At 38.7% G+C, this 18,636-nt stretch overlaps 1 protein-coding gene across 1 annotated transcript in view; it reads right to left on the reverse strand.

Annotated features, from left to right (window-relative positions):
• The window catches only part of cdkal1 (CDK5 regulatory subunit associated protein 1-like 1), a 270,459-nt gene that overhangs the window by 10,222 nt on the left and 241,601 nt on the right, over window positions 1-18,636 (reverse strand). The window contains exons 13-14 of the mRNA XM_042489706.1: window positions 11,570-11,653; window positions 5,632-5,796 (exon numbers count right to left, since the gene is read on the reverse strand). Of these exons, the coding sequence (XP_042345640.1) occupies window positions 5,632-5,796; window positions 11,570-11,653 (249 nt within the window). The remainder of the gene's footprint in view (window positions 1-5,631; window positions 5,797-11,569; window positions 11,654-18,636) is intronic.

Raw genomic sequence — 18,636 nt, forward strand, 5'->3', positions numbered from 1 at the left:
TTATGGAGTGGCAAAATACCGAGGCCTTTTAATGAACATGTCGTGCCGGACAAAGGAATGAACCCTGGGCTGCACACGGACAAAGAGCAGTGTGCCATTTGATCACTATGAATCCATCCTTCCTACTCATCCATCCAGCCATAATGCCTCAACCTGCCTATATATTCACACATCCATGCATCTATTCATGTGCTCATCCATCAGTTGTGCGCATCTAAGCCTTCATGTCTCACATCCATGCATCCATTCCAATCTATCTGTCCACTTTCAGGTCCATCCATCCACACAAGTTCCATGCCACTCCTCTATAAATCCATCCATACGGCCATACTGCTTCATGTCCACAGACATCAGTATGGATGCTGGCTGGTGTGCAATCATCTCTCCATCTCAGAAATGATAGGTCTCCCACTTTGTTCCCTTTTCAACAAATGGGCATTACAGACCTTGGTGGGTTCCTCTGCCTATCCAATCACCCACTTATCTACCACTCTCCTTTTCTCACTTTTCTCTCACAACACTCCTTTGCATCTTAGATGAAATGACAAAGCCCAGACTTCACTTTTCTTGCAGCCACTCAGCTATCATGCAATATCTCTCCTCTTTCCTTTATTCTTCTGTTTTTCTCTTGCTCTCTGCCAAAAGCCTGTAATTACAGACTCTGCTGCAAGACATGGGGGTGAGCTTCTATCTGCTTTTCCTTAATCATTCATTCATCTCACACACACAGCTCAGTGTGTGGTGGACTCACGCAGAGACTCATAGAAAATAGATGGTCTTCAAATATGTATAGGCTAGCCACCAGTATGTGTGTGTGTGTGTGTTTTGTGTGCATGGGTGCATATCCTAAGATATTTATGTATACAAGAGTATGATAGTGCCAGACTGTAATGAATGCATGTGTGTGCATGCATAGTTTGTATCAGACCTGTCCACTACTGCTACTTATAATAATAATAATGATAATAACAATAATAATAATAATAATAATAATAGTAAATGCAGCTACTGACTGTCAAGGACACCACACATACTAGCAGAGGGCTTTACTATGGGTGTGTTGAAATACATATTTCCAAGCCATTAAGTCACTTATCTATTAGCACTGTGCTCCAGTGCTACTCTGGGGTCATTAAGAGCCGACAGTGCTGGTCATGAGGACTGTGGACAGATCATCAGCAGCATCGCTGGGGATCACTTAATATAACAATATGTTAATTGCCAATATGCTGTGGACAGCAGAGACAAGCATTAATTAATTTCTGCGTATCCAGATACACCGCTGTATTGCAGCATACACTGATCTGCCAATCAACCTCTATGTCTGTCTCTCTATGGTTAAACGTGTTTCTCAGTCCGTCTTTGTGGCTCCATTTCTCACTTCCTAAAACGCTCTCACGTGTTTAGTCAAACCTTAGCAAGTACACATTTAGTGTCACAGTGCTATGACTCTCTTGCTGCACTTGCCCATCTTGTTATTTTCCCAACCAAGTATATCTCTAGTTTTACTTATACACACATATAGCCGTGGTAAATTTCATACACCATGGGCTCTTAAATAATCCTCAAAGCAACTCTAAGTAATGAAAGGACAGAAAAGTTTTACCTTAGTGAGAAGGTGTGACTTACCCCATTGCTAGGTATCACACATTCTTTAGAAGTTGTGATCAGTTAATACAATTGTTTTTAATAAAATGCACATGTGATAATAAGCAAAAAATGGACAATTAGATTGAAAGACTTCATCACAGAATTTGTCCATATTAGGTCATGGTGTATCTATGACTTATATTTTGATGATGTTGCTAGGTATGAGCCCTGCATCCCTGGCACAATTTGAAATGATGCAGTAAAATCACTATTGATGCGTCTAGGGGACACATTCTATTATTTTCCCAAATAAAATAGTATTTGGGATCAGTGTTCAAATCATAGAAAGAGTGGGGTCATATGACTTGACTGATTTTATAGGTATTATTTATGTCACAGAAACCATTGAGAGTGAAACTTTTGTTCTGGATGTTATTATCATACTGTCTGTGATGTGTCGCTAGTTGTATTTCGGTGCTCTACACACATCTGACACCTGCCTGCCCACCTGCTCTCATCCCTGGCTCTCCGAATTCATTGTCGGCGGTATGAGCAGGGCGCTAGACAAAAACCTTATATTGTTAGGTTCATAAAATCTCAAATATGCACTACAGACACCACAGTTACACACTTATATACTGCCTGCTGTGAAATCAGATGATGTATCCACTCATCCCAGTGATGCTTTACTGTAAGGGGGGACGAACCATGTTTTTCCCCTGCTAATGCTACATTGCATTGTGATCACTTTTATCTCTGGTTTATTATAGGCTGTGATAGTGAGATTGATCACAAACATATATTAACTAGCTGTCATTTAGTGTTTTGAGTGTTTTTAAGTTTTTTTAAAAAGCTATTTTAATTGCTGAAATTTTATATATATATATATATATATATATATATATATATATATATATATATGTATATATATATATATATATATATATGTATATATATATATACACTTGCCTCGCCTTAGAGAACATTTCTTATACCTTTTTGTCTTTCCAACTTTTTCTCATTTGAAACTCTTTAAAGCACCTTGAAAGTCCTTCTCCATACTCCTAATATTTATTTACCTTAGGCGCTCTTTTGTGTGTTAAGATGCTTTTTGAATAACTTTTATGTGTACCAGTAGCTATTCTTAACTTTAAGGAGGAATTCTTGGAAAACATCATAATTTGTCAATGAGAATTTTCTAATAATTTTGTCACTATAAAAGCAGCTCTTTGTACTTAGAAGCTTTATGAATATGGCCCCAGTTGTGTTCACAGAGGGTGTAAAACCAGCATGTGACAATGTGTCCTGTTCAGCTATTGTCATTACAAAAAAATAACACACACTTTTTTCTCCCTCTCTGTCAAACTATAGATCTCTATATAAATTCTCTGCAAGAAATTAAGAGATGAAGATGATGACTTTAACTCCACTCTCTTCTGAAAAACATCTCCTGAAACACATTTTGACTTTGGGACCAGTAATAATTGGCATCAGGAAATATGCAGACAAAGGTATTTACAATACAAGGATCAGAGAGAGTGTACTGTGTAAGAGAAACTGAGTGTGCTTACCAGTATATAGAGTGTTATGTGCGTGTATCAATTTGAGTGCAAAAGAGTGCATGCATTGTTAAATCAATCCAAAAAAAATTAAGTCCTGGGCGTGTTGTGTAAGAATGTTGAAGAAGGTTGAACGAGTGCAAGTGTGGGAGAATCTAGGTGGAAGAGAAAAAAGTGCAAGTGTGTGTTGGATGGGCTGCAGACTTTATGAGGTAACTAGTTTTATAAGGTCTGGTCCCCACTGCTAAACTTTTCTTTGCTGAGTTGTGCGTCGCATGGCTTGCTTTGAAACCTTTCTCTTTCTTTCCTTTTATCTCATTCTCTGCCATCCATTTCTCCCTCTCTCTGCTTGCTTTCCTCTTCATCAGTGCCCCCCCGCCCTCTCTCTCATGTCTCTGTCTGTTCCTTTCTTCCCCTCCCTCGCTGTCTGGCAGTAAAGGCTGATGGAGTGTGAAATTAGAAAGTGTATCATATTCTGCTCTGTGGCTCCATGTCCTGAGCTATAAGCTACAGCTAGTCAGAGTGAAAAATAACATGCAGTGAAACAGATACATTAACATGCTGTTTGTGTGTGTGCCTATAAATGTGTGTGTGTGTGTGTGTGTGTGTGTGTGTGTGTGTGTGTGTGTGTGTGTGCGTGCACGTGTGTGTGGTGGAAAGGAAGACAGAGGACAGTTTAGCCAGCCACAGCTTATCTTAAATTACTTATCTCACGCCTGATACACTGGTGCTTTCCCACAAACTGCAGGAGCGAGAATGGATTAAAAATGTGGACACACACACACACACACACACACACACATACACACACACACACACACACACACACACTTGTCATTCATTTGCTGACTGAACAAAATTTAAATAGCCTGTTGTAAACACAACATTTATAGTTTTGATAAGGAAAGAACACACAGTGAGAGCTTAACAGATGTACGATGGGTCCTTATTATCTGAAAAAGGCGAATGAGCACATCTGGTAGACACATGTACACACCAAGTACACACACACCACATGGGCAACTGATTCAAAGTTGCTAAATATAGCCTGCACTGAACTCATCACTAATATGATGAGGACAGTACTTAATATTTGTGGCATAACAAATTAATTCAAGAGTCGGACATATGGCTACATCAATGGACGACCACAGATGCAAATAAAATTCAGTGTGGGATAAAACTGATACCAGTCAGCAAGTGTGGGAATTGGACATTGATTGTAAAGTTGTGGAGAGTAACAACCAACCAAAGGTGAATAATGCTAGCAGCTAAAACTGCTCCCAAAGCATCCTAGCCTCTAAATCCCTCTGACTGAAGTCAATTACCTGAGGTGAAATGCTGTTTTATTTACAATACATGCCCATAAAGTGTTGTGGGAAATAATACCTTTTGATGGATGACATTGACATGGGAACAAAGGTAAACAATACCCAATGTCTATCATAGCAGTGAAAAACTACAGATTCTTGGTGACTAGCCAAAAAACTGACTCTGCATATTGCTGCCCATGCTAACGCTTGGTGTAACAATATTTTCTGGAGAATCAGATTCAATTCAAGATAAAAGTTTACAACTTTTTAAAAACCAGTTACTCAAAACTTACACACTACCATTTATGTAAAAAAAAAAAAAAAAAAAAAAAAAAGCTATCAAAGGTGAATGAATATCACTGTGCAACTGAATCAAATTGGACTGAATTGACTTCAAACAACAGTATATTATGCTACAAAATGATCATCTGGAAAGTATAAATACTCACCTGTACTACATAAATGTACTACAATAATGTAAGAAATGTTGGGATGGTTGTATGTTTGAAAAGCGTTTTTAATTTGTGAAAAAGGTCCGCTTTCCTTTCTAGTCTTGATTTCATACAGTTACTTGACTTGATTTACCTGCCTGCATTTTGGGTGCCCCCTGGTCCCGTTTAATTTGAGAATTTCCCTCACACAGCGAGACAACATCTGCCACAATGTTTTTCATTTCTTGGAGCTACACGACTTTATTGGAAGCGCTGCTGGAATGTATATCACTTTCGGTTATTCATTGAACCACACTCTCAGAGTGTACTCTGGGCACAGACAGAGCAGAACAATGCCAAGCATAGTAAAACTGAAACTTAACCGCTAAATGTGCTGGGCTACTTTTACTTGCCTCTGCAGCAGCTGCCCCTCTCATCCATCGATCTGATCTGATTAGCTTTAATTTTTATTTTATCCTTTTATTTAACTTTAATTTAACCACAAAAAAACAAAAATGTCAAAGTGTAAACTAGGTCAGTACAGTTTACTATACTTAATGCTCTGTACAGCCTTGAAGTAATGACTGCGCATACATACATTCATCTCTTTGTCCACATATATTATGATGATACCTTGATTTACTGTGCTGTAGCATTAAATTAGGGGGAAAAAAGTGATCCGATGTGTGCATTTAACTATATCAGTACACAGGTGTGCGTGTATTTGTGTGTGTTTACCTGCATCAGGCCAGACACCTCTCCTTTCTGAAGCGGTGCAGCAATCGAGGGAGTGAAAGGCTTACTGTCTTCTACAGGATGGCCTTTCAGGAAGTGTTTTCCTGCCTCGTAGATGTCCACCTCAATCATCTTCCCTTTGAACTCAGCCCTTTTAGGCACCAGCACCTGCAAACCAGGAGAGATACATCATAGCTGATGTCTCTACAAAACTGTAAAATCCTAACAAAGAACCTAATTGAAAGATTATTTAACATATAGGATTTTGTTCACTGTAGCAGTGAGTGTGTTTGAGTGACTAGTGGTGGGATACTGCATACAGGAGCTTGTTGTCATTCACCCAGAAAGGCAGATCCATATTACCATCCATTCCACCAAATAACCAGCCCTCTGCACATTTCACCACATCTGTCGATTACATTTTCAATTAACCGCTGCTCAAAACTGTGTTCCCCGATGCTCCCCTACATTGTTATTTAGCTAGTCCCTGCCTGCTTACAAAAAAACCACAGGGCTGAGTGTTTTCAGTTCCATTTATGGAAGCCCTCAAGGTCAAAAACTACGGCAACAGCTGTGAGATAAACCACTGGGATTTGCTGGTTTGTCTTATTATTTCACCATGGCAACTATAAATCTCGGCTGATCACAGCGGGAAGGGAGGGAGAACAAAGAGTTGTAATTACGACCTAGTGTGAAATGGAATTTGTTCTTAATGACTTACCCCTGTAAATAAAGATCATATGCAAATGCTTTTCATTTCAAAACTATTTTCAGACTAACCACAGAGTTGACAGATTGACAATGATATATGCTGCTCGCTTAGAGGACTGATTTACTTCTCTTCCCCAGCTCCTACTTTTAGATTCAATCACTCTTCTTAACACTAATAGAATGATTGATGTTGTGATTATTGGTGGGATTTAAAACTGCAATCATTGTAAAGTGTAATCACAACTAATGTGAGAATGTGAGGCTTTTTATTCTATTTCCCACGTGAAAGAAAAAGCCTCCCTGTATGTGAGTGATCACTTTATGACTTGAAAAGTTATGTTATCCTTTCTGAACGAGCACACATGAAGGCAGCTGAGTATTTATCGAAAAATGCATGGACCCCTTTGCAAACTGCATTAAAAATGTGTTTTGGGGGATTGGATTGCAATCTGACAGTGCATGACAAGATTAAAATACAGGTGTTAATGCATCCAAGAAGGTAAAAGTAACTGCGTTTTCAGTCCACATACAACAGCTACATGGGTGGAAATACCTAAACATGTGCGACTGTTCCAAACCAGCAAGGCAGCAGTGGCTTTCTCTCACCTGATGCAGAAACTGCAGGGCTTACATTGGTCTCTCTCTCATCTGATGCTAACACTCTGGGCTGTCTCCCTCATCATTATGTATTCCTGTTAACCACTGTCTTAACACTGAGGTAGATCTGTTTCATCCTCATTGTTGCCTTCTAAATCTTCCTGATTGCCTTTGTTGTATGTAACAAGTTTAATTAGGGACCAGCAAAGAAATCTTTTTAATTATTTGCTTGATTTTACGCCAGTATTTTCTCTGAAAATGCAGACAATATCACAATGTGCACCTTACGTATTTGCAACCTTTTCTTTACAGACAAAAATAAAAATGGCAACAGCGTGGTACAAAAATGGTTTTGGTCTCTGTATCTTAATTCAACATTCACGACAGCTGTACAGGGTTGAATTTTTTATAAAACGTTTATATATAATTGAAGGCAGACAGGTAACACACTGTCTGCCGATAGTGTCCTTGGGTTTTCAGTCATTAGTTATAATAATAATTTAAACAGAAATAAATAAATAATAACAATAATAAGGTGGTGGAGGCCAAAATGCCAAACTGAAGACTTCAAAACAGGAGTCCACAAACTAACGGGTTGCATCATGGTAGCTAGGTCCATTTAAAAAAAAAAAAAGACTATGAGCTGGAATGATTGATCAGGTCTCAGTCGGATCTCAGTGTGGACACTAGAGACACAGGTCAAAAGCAGGTGTATATGTAGACAGGTTAAATATTTTATATTGATATTTATATCAATCAGGATACCTAACACATTGAATTCAAGGTCTAAAGAGGGTCTCTGAAACTACACTGACCATTTCTTTGGGAAACAGTTATTGATTTATCAAACAATTCTAAGGATGATGTGGAATTATCTAAAAATAAGGATAACGTGATAATTCACAGCAGTCCGGACACCTTTTTGCCTCTTTCTGCCTGCAGATCAGTGGCTAAGATCAACAGCAGAACAGCAACCTTGGAGCTGCTGAGGATTCAATGTCTTGCCTGAGTACACTACAGCAGGGTGGCTGCATGCTGACTCAGATCATCTGGTGGTCTGTCTAACCATTACACGACTCTGCAGGACTAAGCTACTGACTGGGCAGAGAATAGCATGTGAACTGGTGGAGGGGGTGTTACTGCTGTGATGGCAGGAGAAAGCCTGGCTCAGTGTTAATCTGTCAGTCTTTATCCAGCTGGTGGAATATGATAGGAGATGGAGAACAGGCTGGCCCCCACAGATCTGCTGTTTTACCTCTCTGCTCTCAGCCACACACATACACACGCACAAACACCCTCACAGTGGTCAGAGTGTCGAGCAGCAGGTGTGTTGATTAGGCAGGTGTGGCGCTGGCTGTGTGTGTGTGTGTGTGTGTGTGTGTGTGTGTGTGTGTGTGTGTGTGTAGGTGAGGGTCATTTGAGGCCCATTACAGGGTGATTAAATGATGAAAGAGCTTGTCCGATTTCATTGGAAACCCCCTTGCTACTTCCTCACTCTACAGGCACACGCACTCACACACACAGGTGGGTTTGGTGCCTATTATACCCGTCAGGATAGATATCCATCTGATGGTGCAAAAGTGAAAGTAGGCCATTTGTTCAGACTCACACCTCTTTCTACCTTATTCCCCACTTCCCTCAACCTACCCACGCAACCACCCCCTCTCCACCTCCTTTAGTTGCTTTTTTTTCACTCACAATACTTCTTTCTTGATCTTTGACTTCTCCATTTTTCTTCCTTAACCACCCTAACCTCCCCACTGAACTGCTCTGTGTTTTGCTTTTGTCTTTTACCCCTTTTCTACCAAAATTAGCACATGTATGCAGGTTTTTAAAACACAGGAACAACTGTTAAATACAGCTTTTCCACTGCCAGGAGACCAGAGCTGTGTACATGGCTCTGCAAAAGACAAGTATGCCTTTCTGCTTTATAAAAAAATAAAAAATAAAAAATGTGGTGTGTCTTGCTTGACACAGGTTGAAAACAGGTCAGTAAACAGTAGAATTCAGCATGGAGGCCAGTGAAAAATGTTACAGTGTTTGTTCTCTTTTTATATCTCAGTGCAGACTAGATTTTAACGATGCTGGAACGGAGACGGATGGTATTTTGTGGTGCCCGTCATTGCATCGTGCCAGTAATGACGCTAAAATTAGCAAGTCCATCATGTGTCTTTTTTTCAATTGAAGGGGGAACCATTAAAAATACGTGACTAATGCAGAGTCATTTTCCCAGTAGTAAATGCTGACTGTACCTCTTCCAAAGAAATACAAAAGCCAGATAATAGCTGGTGTTAATGTTTTTTTGTCCACTGGGAAAGACGCTTTTCTCTACTGTTTATGCATTCTTCCTTTTTATTAAATCTCTGGGATGTTATTATCCAGATTAAAGGAATGTAGTTCTGCATAAAACATTGTTCTCTTTTAAATGTCATCATGATACCAACTAGTGTGATAAACACAGTGAAAAAACGTGTAAATTGCATTTCCAATATAGTGGCAATATATTAAATTACATCCTGTCTGTGGGTGCAATTTTGTGCCATGTTGTTTCCTTTCAGACAGAGCCATCTCTGTGAGGCATCATCTGATCAGAATCTGTGCAAATGTGAATGAGGTTTATTAGACTAGTGTTGCTCCACCACTCTGCATAGCTGAAGCAGTCGTCTGGCAATAATTTGGATACAATTCGTGCAGCCCTAATATGCAATGAGTTAAGTTTTAAGTATGATTATAAAATAGCATCAAAAAGAAATATATAAATACACATATATATTTATAACCTCCTGTGACAGGAGATTCTCATACAACTTGCAATGTGAGTCAGAGCTCTCGTACAACATATGTATGTACTCTATGTGTCTGTGTGTCCTTTGGATGTAGACATGTAGACATCCATGATAAAGGATACGGGGGTGTATCCCTTGGGGGGACAGACTCAGGAACATATTGGTACATAGTGTTTTCATGTTCTTTTTTCAAGTCAGAGTGTGATTTAGGAGTACATGCCAAATACTTAATGTCCAAAAAAAAAAGGGAGAGGAAGAACATCAAACATGTCAGCGTGCTTTCCTCTTGAGTACAGTGAACTGACACACATGACATACATGGCTGCATATGCAGAAATGCACACATGCATGAAGGAGCGTGCACTTCACAACACACACATGAACCGAGTGACACTTGTAACTTAAGTTTATAGCCTGCAGAAGGAGGTGCAAAGGAGGAGGAGAGGAGGGTAGGAGAGGAAAGTGGAAGGGAGGAAAAATTATTACCATCCCCTGCCCTCCCTGCTAATAAAAAGCATAACTTCAAACATGTTTCTGATGATGGTTAAAGCAGGAGGAAATTGATTTATTTGAAGATGTTTTAAAGTGAATTTTTCACAGGTTGAGAGAGGGTCTTTGAAGCCATGTGGATGTGTGTGTGTGTGTGTGTGTGTGTGTGTGTGTGTGTGTGTGTGTGTGTGTAGGGTGGAATGTTCATGTCTTTAGGGCTGACCTTAATGTTAGTACAGTAAAAAAAGCAAAAATACTGCTGCTATCAGCCGCCAAATGGTCTCATGACCACCGCAGGGTGTGTGTGTGTGTGTGTGTTTGTGAGTATGTGTGATGTTATAGCTAACCTACTTTCATCAATACAGGCTTAAGCTTCTGACACCTGCTGTGAGTACTCTGTGACATGCAAAGCAAAAGCTTCTGACCTGATTTACTAAGTGTGAAAATGAGGGAATGTTGGATTAGCTTTATATGCGGAAACATTTTCATCAAACACAGATTAATTTACTGCTTTTTCACTGTATGTTTTTGATGGTGAGCAGAGTCTGTAAGCCAACTAAACTATTTAAGGATTCATCCAATGCAAAAGTGTCAACAAACATCCAGAGTGCTGAATGTTTCCTCAGCAGATGTCGATAACCACATCAGTTAGTAAAACTAAGCTTGATTATAAGTCTGATCATCAAATGTTTGATAACACATAATAAAAATACTAGTAAACAACTGATACACTACCAGTACTTTGGTATTTTTTTTAAAATATGTTGCATTAATATTTAGTATGCAATGAAACCCTCATATTGATCATACCTGTCTGGATCACAGTGATCAAATTGATCACTGTAAGTGGATGATTATTGTAAGTCTCAATTACAATCCACCTGACTTAGGGTGGCTTCGACAATAGGTACTTATCTTGTGCACATTTGTTTTTCTACCTGTCATTACTACTAGTAGCCATGGCCGACTACACAATGTAAGATGAGCAAAACCAAGTTTTGCTGCTGCATCTCGTTGGCTCGTTTTTCATTTAATAAAACTTTTCTTTCAACGTGACATAATGAATAAAAACACTCAAAATAAACACTGTAAGCAGATATTGATTACTATAAGCTCACTATTTTAACAGGATTTGTACATAAATTATTCTGTCCCAAGCTTTTTTTTTATAATTCTAAGCAGATTTCACTGTATTTAAAATTGCTTTAGGAAAAAAGCTAGTTAGTTGTTGTTTTTTTTTTGGTGAAAGTACTATTTACCCACACAAGGAAAATGTGCTGGTGAGAGCTACATATGCTCTAATGAGTATGGGCCTGATTCATTAATCATTTGTTAAAACATTTTGACATTGATCTTACCTGTTCGTAGAACTTGTTATGAGCCACATAGTATTGGGCATCAAATGACTCCTCTGTCACCAAAACATGTTGCCTCTCCCCGACCTACACAGAGTGAGAGCAACAGAGAGAAAAAAAAAGTAAGACAAATAATCAAACATTTGCAAGTTTATTGACCAATTAAATGTAAGCCTTTCATGCAGCATTTGTGCAACTGCTGTGGCCATCTGTGTGGGAGTGCATGTCCTCAGCTATGTGCTGACCATAACCTAAGCAACACAACAGAATTACTATCCCTTGCAATCATTTAGTACCTTCTCCATCTCTACTACATTCTTTTCTATCTCTGCATCTCTTTCTAGGTGGTTTTTAGTTGTTTTCAGTGCCTTTTTTTTCTTGCTGATAATGTACTTTTGAGTCTGAGAGAGTTCATATCCGGTAAAAACAATTGATAAGAGAGGTTTGTATGTACTTATGTGTATATTTGTGTCTCTTGTAGGATGTGAAATTTTGGCATAAATATTCCTATTCTTGACTGCGTTAACAGTGTTAGAAATCACAGTTATTTACTTTAGCAGAAGTGACAGAACTAAACCATTTAGGTATCTTGTTTCATTGCAATTGAAACCGATTTCATTCTATTTATCATCGTATGACACACATCTACTGATGTAATAATCTGATGCCATAAAACACTTGTGAAATGCTTATCTTAGATTATGTGTGATAGATATTAATGAGTACCTACTGCACATATGCAAGCAATGGCTTTGAGTTTACAGCTTATTTTACACAGACCCTGTATCAGGAAAGAGTATCTGCTTTGGTTTTAATTCAACACAAGGAAGCTACCTCTGTCATACAATGTACTTCTATTCATCAAAATTCCAATTCAATTGAAGTTTTGCACTCTCGTGTTTTTTTCATGTTTTCTGTTCAGTGCTGTTCACCATTTAATCACAATCTCAAGGTTCCTGAGCCACTTCAGTTTAGAGCTTTGGCTGAGAGGAAAGTGAGTACTATTAAACTCAGGCCCTTACAAAAGAGAAAACTGAATAAAAAAAAGGTAGAAAAAAATAAAATACAAGGCTATACAGGATACAACTAAAATTCAAAGGGAAAACATGCTATTCAGGAAATCAGAAAATCAAATACTACAGCAAAGTCTCCCAATCAAGACATTTTGAATGGGACAATAACAGAAAGCATTTTTTTTTTTTTTTTTTGGAAGAATGTGGTTGACTCAAAGATGGAGAAAGAAGAGAATAGAGGGTTTGTTGAAAGCAGGTATGAATAAAACCACCTAAGGACTGACTTAGAAAGAAAAAGAAATATCTTTTCTGACTTGTCCCCCATGGACAAATATCTTGACAATTCATTTTGACGAGGCATCATGGTTTGATCTACATTTCATTTTACATTGCTGTGAAAGGATCGAGTCAATATTTTGTGCGAGAATGGTCTAGTGCATCTTCTAAGGGGTCCTGATTGATGGACAATTCATCTTGGGTGTATTTAGCACATTGTCAGCTGAAGACAGTGCCCATTATGCCATGACATCCTGGCTTATAAAACCCTGACAATGCTCAACAAAGTTGAGATACTGGCTTGCAATTCAGAGCATGGACGACCTCGGTTTTATATATCAGCAACACATAGTTGAAACTGTTGGGAACAGAGTGTCCTGTAGGCTCAGTGGGCAGTATGTGCATTTTAACTCAGTCAGTGATGAGGCCTGTACTGTAAAACTATGCTGACTGATCATTTTCCTTAGCAGTGTGTCAGAGCCTTAGAAGTCGTGGCTTTGACACATTGCTCAGGGTGTTTCCATTTTTGCAGACACTCATCTTCTGTGGTCTTTTCTTCCCTCCTTCTCGTCCTTATCCTTTTGCTTCCATCCCTCATTCCTATCTTGGGGCACTTTCTTTGTTGTTCACACCTCTATTCCTTCCCCTATAACTCCCTCTCTTCCTTCTCTCTTTTTTACACTGATTTTAGTATGTGTGTGTGTGTGTGTGTGTTCTCACACAGACAGCACCTGCACAGGCATGCTGACAGACTTAAAAAGAGACCAAATAAATCACTGTTTCCTGCAAACAGAGCAATTTTCAAAAAAATAGGGTGGAAAAAAATATCCTTTGAACGTTATTATTGGATGGTGAACATTTGATTCGGGCCTTTTGTTCGCTCCTTCAGATTGAAGACAGATGTCTCAGCTGTGAGCCTAAAATCCTAAGCACACGAATAAAGACTATTTCCATCATTGTCCGTATATTCAAAGAAAAAAAGGATGTTTGCTTTTGAAAACACCTAAAACATAGAGAACATGCCTGTTAACATTTTACAATTCTGTTAAAAATCAACAGCTGACTAATCACCACAATTTCTATAAGTATCCAGCTCTGTGAGTGTCATTACTAGGGTGTGCTGCTGCCTGCTGTCAGTGACTGTGTTTATGTGTGACTTTTAGTCATATCCGTGGTTGCTCTTCCTTTCCTAATGGCTGGTGTAGATAAAAAATGCAGATAAATATGTACATAAAATTGATTCAAGTAGAATTAATATTACCAGTACTTCTCAATGTTCTATTTATCTTTTTTAACTGGATATGACAGTGCCTAAACTGAAACATGCGAAAGTGGGAGATGCAATCAACCTTTCAACCCGACCCAACTTTCGCATCTTTGCAGCATCATTGTGATAGTGTGTGTGTCTGAAAAGAGTGTGACAGAAAGCGGGGAAGAGAAGGTGGACAGTGGACTATTGCATGCAGTGTTTATGTATGTAATTAATTACTCACAATGCTGCTTTGTCATTTGTTGTCCCGTGATATTATTATACCAGTGAATTAAAACAAAACATAACAAAACAGCAAGGCTGATGTGAGCAGATTTGACCAGGGACAGTGGCAAATTATCACCGTACCCCTGACCCTCAAAGCACTAAATACCACCCAAGATCCAGATCATCCACTTCACCAACAGTTCAACCCCCTTCCTTCTTGATGTAGGCATACACTACCCATGTGCAGAAAGAGCTTTGTGACCACCGTCATACAAGCTCTTTATAAGCAATCCCCCTTTTTTATTACGGAATTTCAGTCTGTAGTGTGTCTTATACTAATTCATTTTCTTTGTCTCGTGTATTAGCTTTGTATGCCTTATGTAACTGTGAAATGCATTCTGTCTGTCTTAACTGTCAGTGATTGTATGCATCTGCTGTGAAAACGAATTTTCTCTTAAGGACAGATAAACTATCTATCTAATGGTGGCGACAAACTTGATCAATAAAAAGGTACCACTTTGCCCATCTGGTGGCCTGCAGTACATCTTGTAGTTAACTCAGTATAGTTACTTTTTAAAGTGTGCCACTGCAAACCTGCACCCTGGTTTTGTTAGGCTGAGTAAAGACAGTTAAGGGTCAATTTGCACAATAGATGCCGTTACTATGAACAACCACAATGCATTAAAATGAGTCACTAGTTAGCATGGATGCTCATTAAAACCGTAACACCATTGCATATGTTCTGTCTATAATACCAACCATGTGGTTATTAGGCTGTCAGAGCAACTAACGTGATATTTCACATCATATAATAAGGCTACAGTTAGTTTGCTGAGTTCTGTGAGACCACCACAGCCCCTTGAAACTGTCTTAGACCACTGATAGTTAGCGCTTAACAGTTTGTTTTGCCACTGCTGCTGGAACTGCGAAGAACTGCACACGATCTTCCCAAACTCTTATATATCGTAACATAATTAGCAGAAAAGGTAATGGTAAAAGTAGAATATTGTACACTTCAGGACAGCTTGCATTCAAACACATGCATCTTGTAGGGAGATGCCACCACAGTAATGGTCATTTGTTTACTTCTGGTACTTCCCCCAAAATTTTCTATATAAGGTGCTCTTATTTTCCCCATTACTTTGAAGGAGAACAAAATCTTCAGAGATTCATACTTTTAATTTAGTTCTGTAGCAAACAGGTAGATCAGCGCTTCTTTAAAATCTATGAAAAGATTGCTCAGCATCAGTTATTTAGCTCTCCACCTTCCCAAAGCCTCTGGAGGTTTTCATTTTTCAGTTTTACGCTGTACACCAGCAACGAGATCTGGATGAACTGAGAGTTAAATGTGTATGATGTGAATTTGTGTGGATCTTCCTGCCTTAATAATACCTAATCCACCCCTAAACAACCAGCGAGGAGCAATGATCTGGGATTAAGGTATATACTAATATGTTGATTGAACTGCGAAATAAGAGGATGATCATGCATGAACACACCCCAGCATAGACCAATGATTTACATGAGAATGGAGTGAATTCAGTAAATGAAAAGTTCATAAGCTTCACATACCTCCGTGCATCACACCATGAGCAGTGTGTATGTATTTGTATGCAGTGTACATGCTGCTCTTTGCTTGCATATCTGCATATGAGAGTCTGCATTTAGATTTGTATTTACGCCAGCTTTTGAAAAACATCACAGAATACCAAACAAGGCGTGCATGTGTATATCTTTGCACAGTGAGACGTTTATTTAGTTCGCCATCCAGAGAATAACATGCGGTGATACACAGCAGATCCACTACAGATTTGTGGGATCATGAGTTTAATTGATAATTAATCCACATCATAACAAGGATAATGAGAGAGATGTGGATTTGAATTGTATTCAACATTTTCATTTGCGTCAAAAAATAAAGGAGCAATTCACTCGAACAGCATCCAAATCTCTCACTGCATCTGTGGCCCCCTTTCTCCTCTTTTCTTTTTTTTTATTATCACAGAACTGGATTATGTTTCTGAACAGACTGAAAAGCAACCTGACTGTTGCATGGGATTAATTATAAGAAGCTAATAGTTAGTGTCAAAGGAAACAAACAACAAATGAAGATGAAAAACCGGGCTGATTATGCACCTGCTGTGGTGCCAACTTAACTTGTAACTTGAAAAAAAGTCACATTCAATTCATCATGACTGTAGTCCTTTAACAAGGATGGAGACATAAAACACACACGCACACACACACTAAACCCAGTTAGTGTTAAGATCACAGCATACGCCTACAATGAGTTCAGGCTACATGATCTTAACCTGTACTGAAAATGTAGTGCATTGCATGCTTACTCCTTTTGAAGCTCGACCCTAAGTTATCACATAAGGCTGGGATATTCTATGAAGTATAATACATGCAATAAACATTTTTACATTTACCCATTTGATCCAAGACAAATGAGTCATTACATCAAGTGAATTATGTAACGAGTCCATGAATACATAGAGTGAAAACTTAAACTTGGCTTTCCTAGACCTTATAAAGACAAAGATATAAAGATGTAATCGCCACATATTTAATTAGTCTGTGTAAAAACAACATGACTTAAAAAAACAACAATCATTGGGTGATGATCATTTAGTACTCTTGAGCAGTGTATAAACAACACTAAAGAAATTATAAAATGTTACAGAATCAAGTTTGGCCCAAGTTTGGCATTTTAGCTGTTGCCATGCCATCAGACAGTCCTTCACTCAAAGCAGTCCCATCTTTAATTATGCTTAACTTTAAGCCTTAATAACAATGAAACAGAAGAGTTGCATAAAAATTCACCCCAGTACAGTTGTCAATAAATTTGCTATAGAGACCCACACCTTTTTTTGGTACTAGGCTGTATACATGTTTATTCCTGCTGTTAAGTTTGGCATTTTGACATGGGATTGACTCGCTTCTGGTGACAATCCAAACCGTCCATTTGATAAACTTTTTGGCACTTTTGCATTGGTTTCATTTTTTAAGCTCTGGAGGATGCCGCTTGGTCCTTACATTACAAGATATCTGTCCTAACCATGATTTCTAAAGAAACTTAGCTCTTGTGTTGTCCTGGGGTCATTCTGACCCCAAATGAAATCTTTTGCTGTCAAAATATGTTTTTTTTTATACTTATGTAAACAAGGTCTATTGGCCCTAAATTCCAAAACGAAGAGAAAAATGTGTGGTTATGGGTTGGACTGAAGTAAGTACACTAAAAGTGTAACAGAATTGATTGACAATTTATACAATATGCTTTAAATAACAGTCAAACCAGGCGGGGTCATTTTTGACCCCAGAGGATTGCCGCCTGCATTGGGTGCTGAAACAGAGTCCTATCTTTTGTGACTATTTTTGCCAATCTACATCAAAGTGCTTTTATTCGTGTGGACTGTATTCTACTGAATGATGTTGTTTGCTACAGAAAAACTTTTCCCTCCAGCTGATGTTCAGTTTTTCATCATTAGTACAATTTACCACAGTGTTTGACCAATACACAGCCGTGTGTGAACTGTACCCCCAACTGTCAAGCAGTGGCTTGCAGGCTGGCTTATGCATCAGCAAAGCTCAATTCTGTTTTCCCACTCACTGTACATATATGCATCATTCTATATTACTCTGAAGCACTAATTTTTATTTCTTTATCTATTTCTTGAAGTCATTATCCACAACTATCATTGCTATACACACACTTTCACTGAATCACACAAACATGCACGGACACACTCAGACGGATGGAGGAACATGATACGCAATCTTGCTCACAACCCTTATCAAAGTATAACCAACATATAATCACCAGTGCACGGGCGCACACACACACACACACACACACACACACACACACACACTTCTGTAGCCCCGTGTAGAGAGAGATTTTGTTTTGTTGCCTGCTAAACAATCGTTGCGGGGAGTGTTTTAACAGGGCTAAAGAGAGATGCTCTGATCTTGTGGAGGTTCTCTTTGAATAAGCTTCTTGAAAGAGGAAGAAAAAAACACCCCTGTTGGTTTGGGTATTTTGTTTTACCCTCAAAGTCAAAACCAAAGTAAAAGAGACTCAAACTTTTCAGTGTTTGCCACAAAGACTGAGGGGATTAAGGGTGGCTTTGGTTAAATGTTTGTGGGGACGAATGTAAAATCAACACAGATCAAAGTTATACAAATGAACAGTTTGGAACAAGGCCTGGACATAAATACTTTAAACAGAGTAATACACTAACAACACAAGAGAGAAGACAGAGCAAAGTAGAAATTGGTAGGATGACAGAATGGACAGATCA

The sequence above is a fragment of the Plectropomus leopardus genome, chromosome 7 (assembly GCF_008729295.1).
Source record: "Plectropomus leopardus isolate mb chromosome 7, YSFRI_Pleo_2.0, whole genome shotgun sequence".
In the NCBI taxonomy this organism is placed as follows: Eukaryota; Metazoa; Chordata; class Actinopteri; order Perciformes; family Serranidae; genus Plectropomus; species Plectropomus leopardus.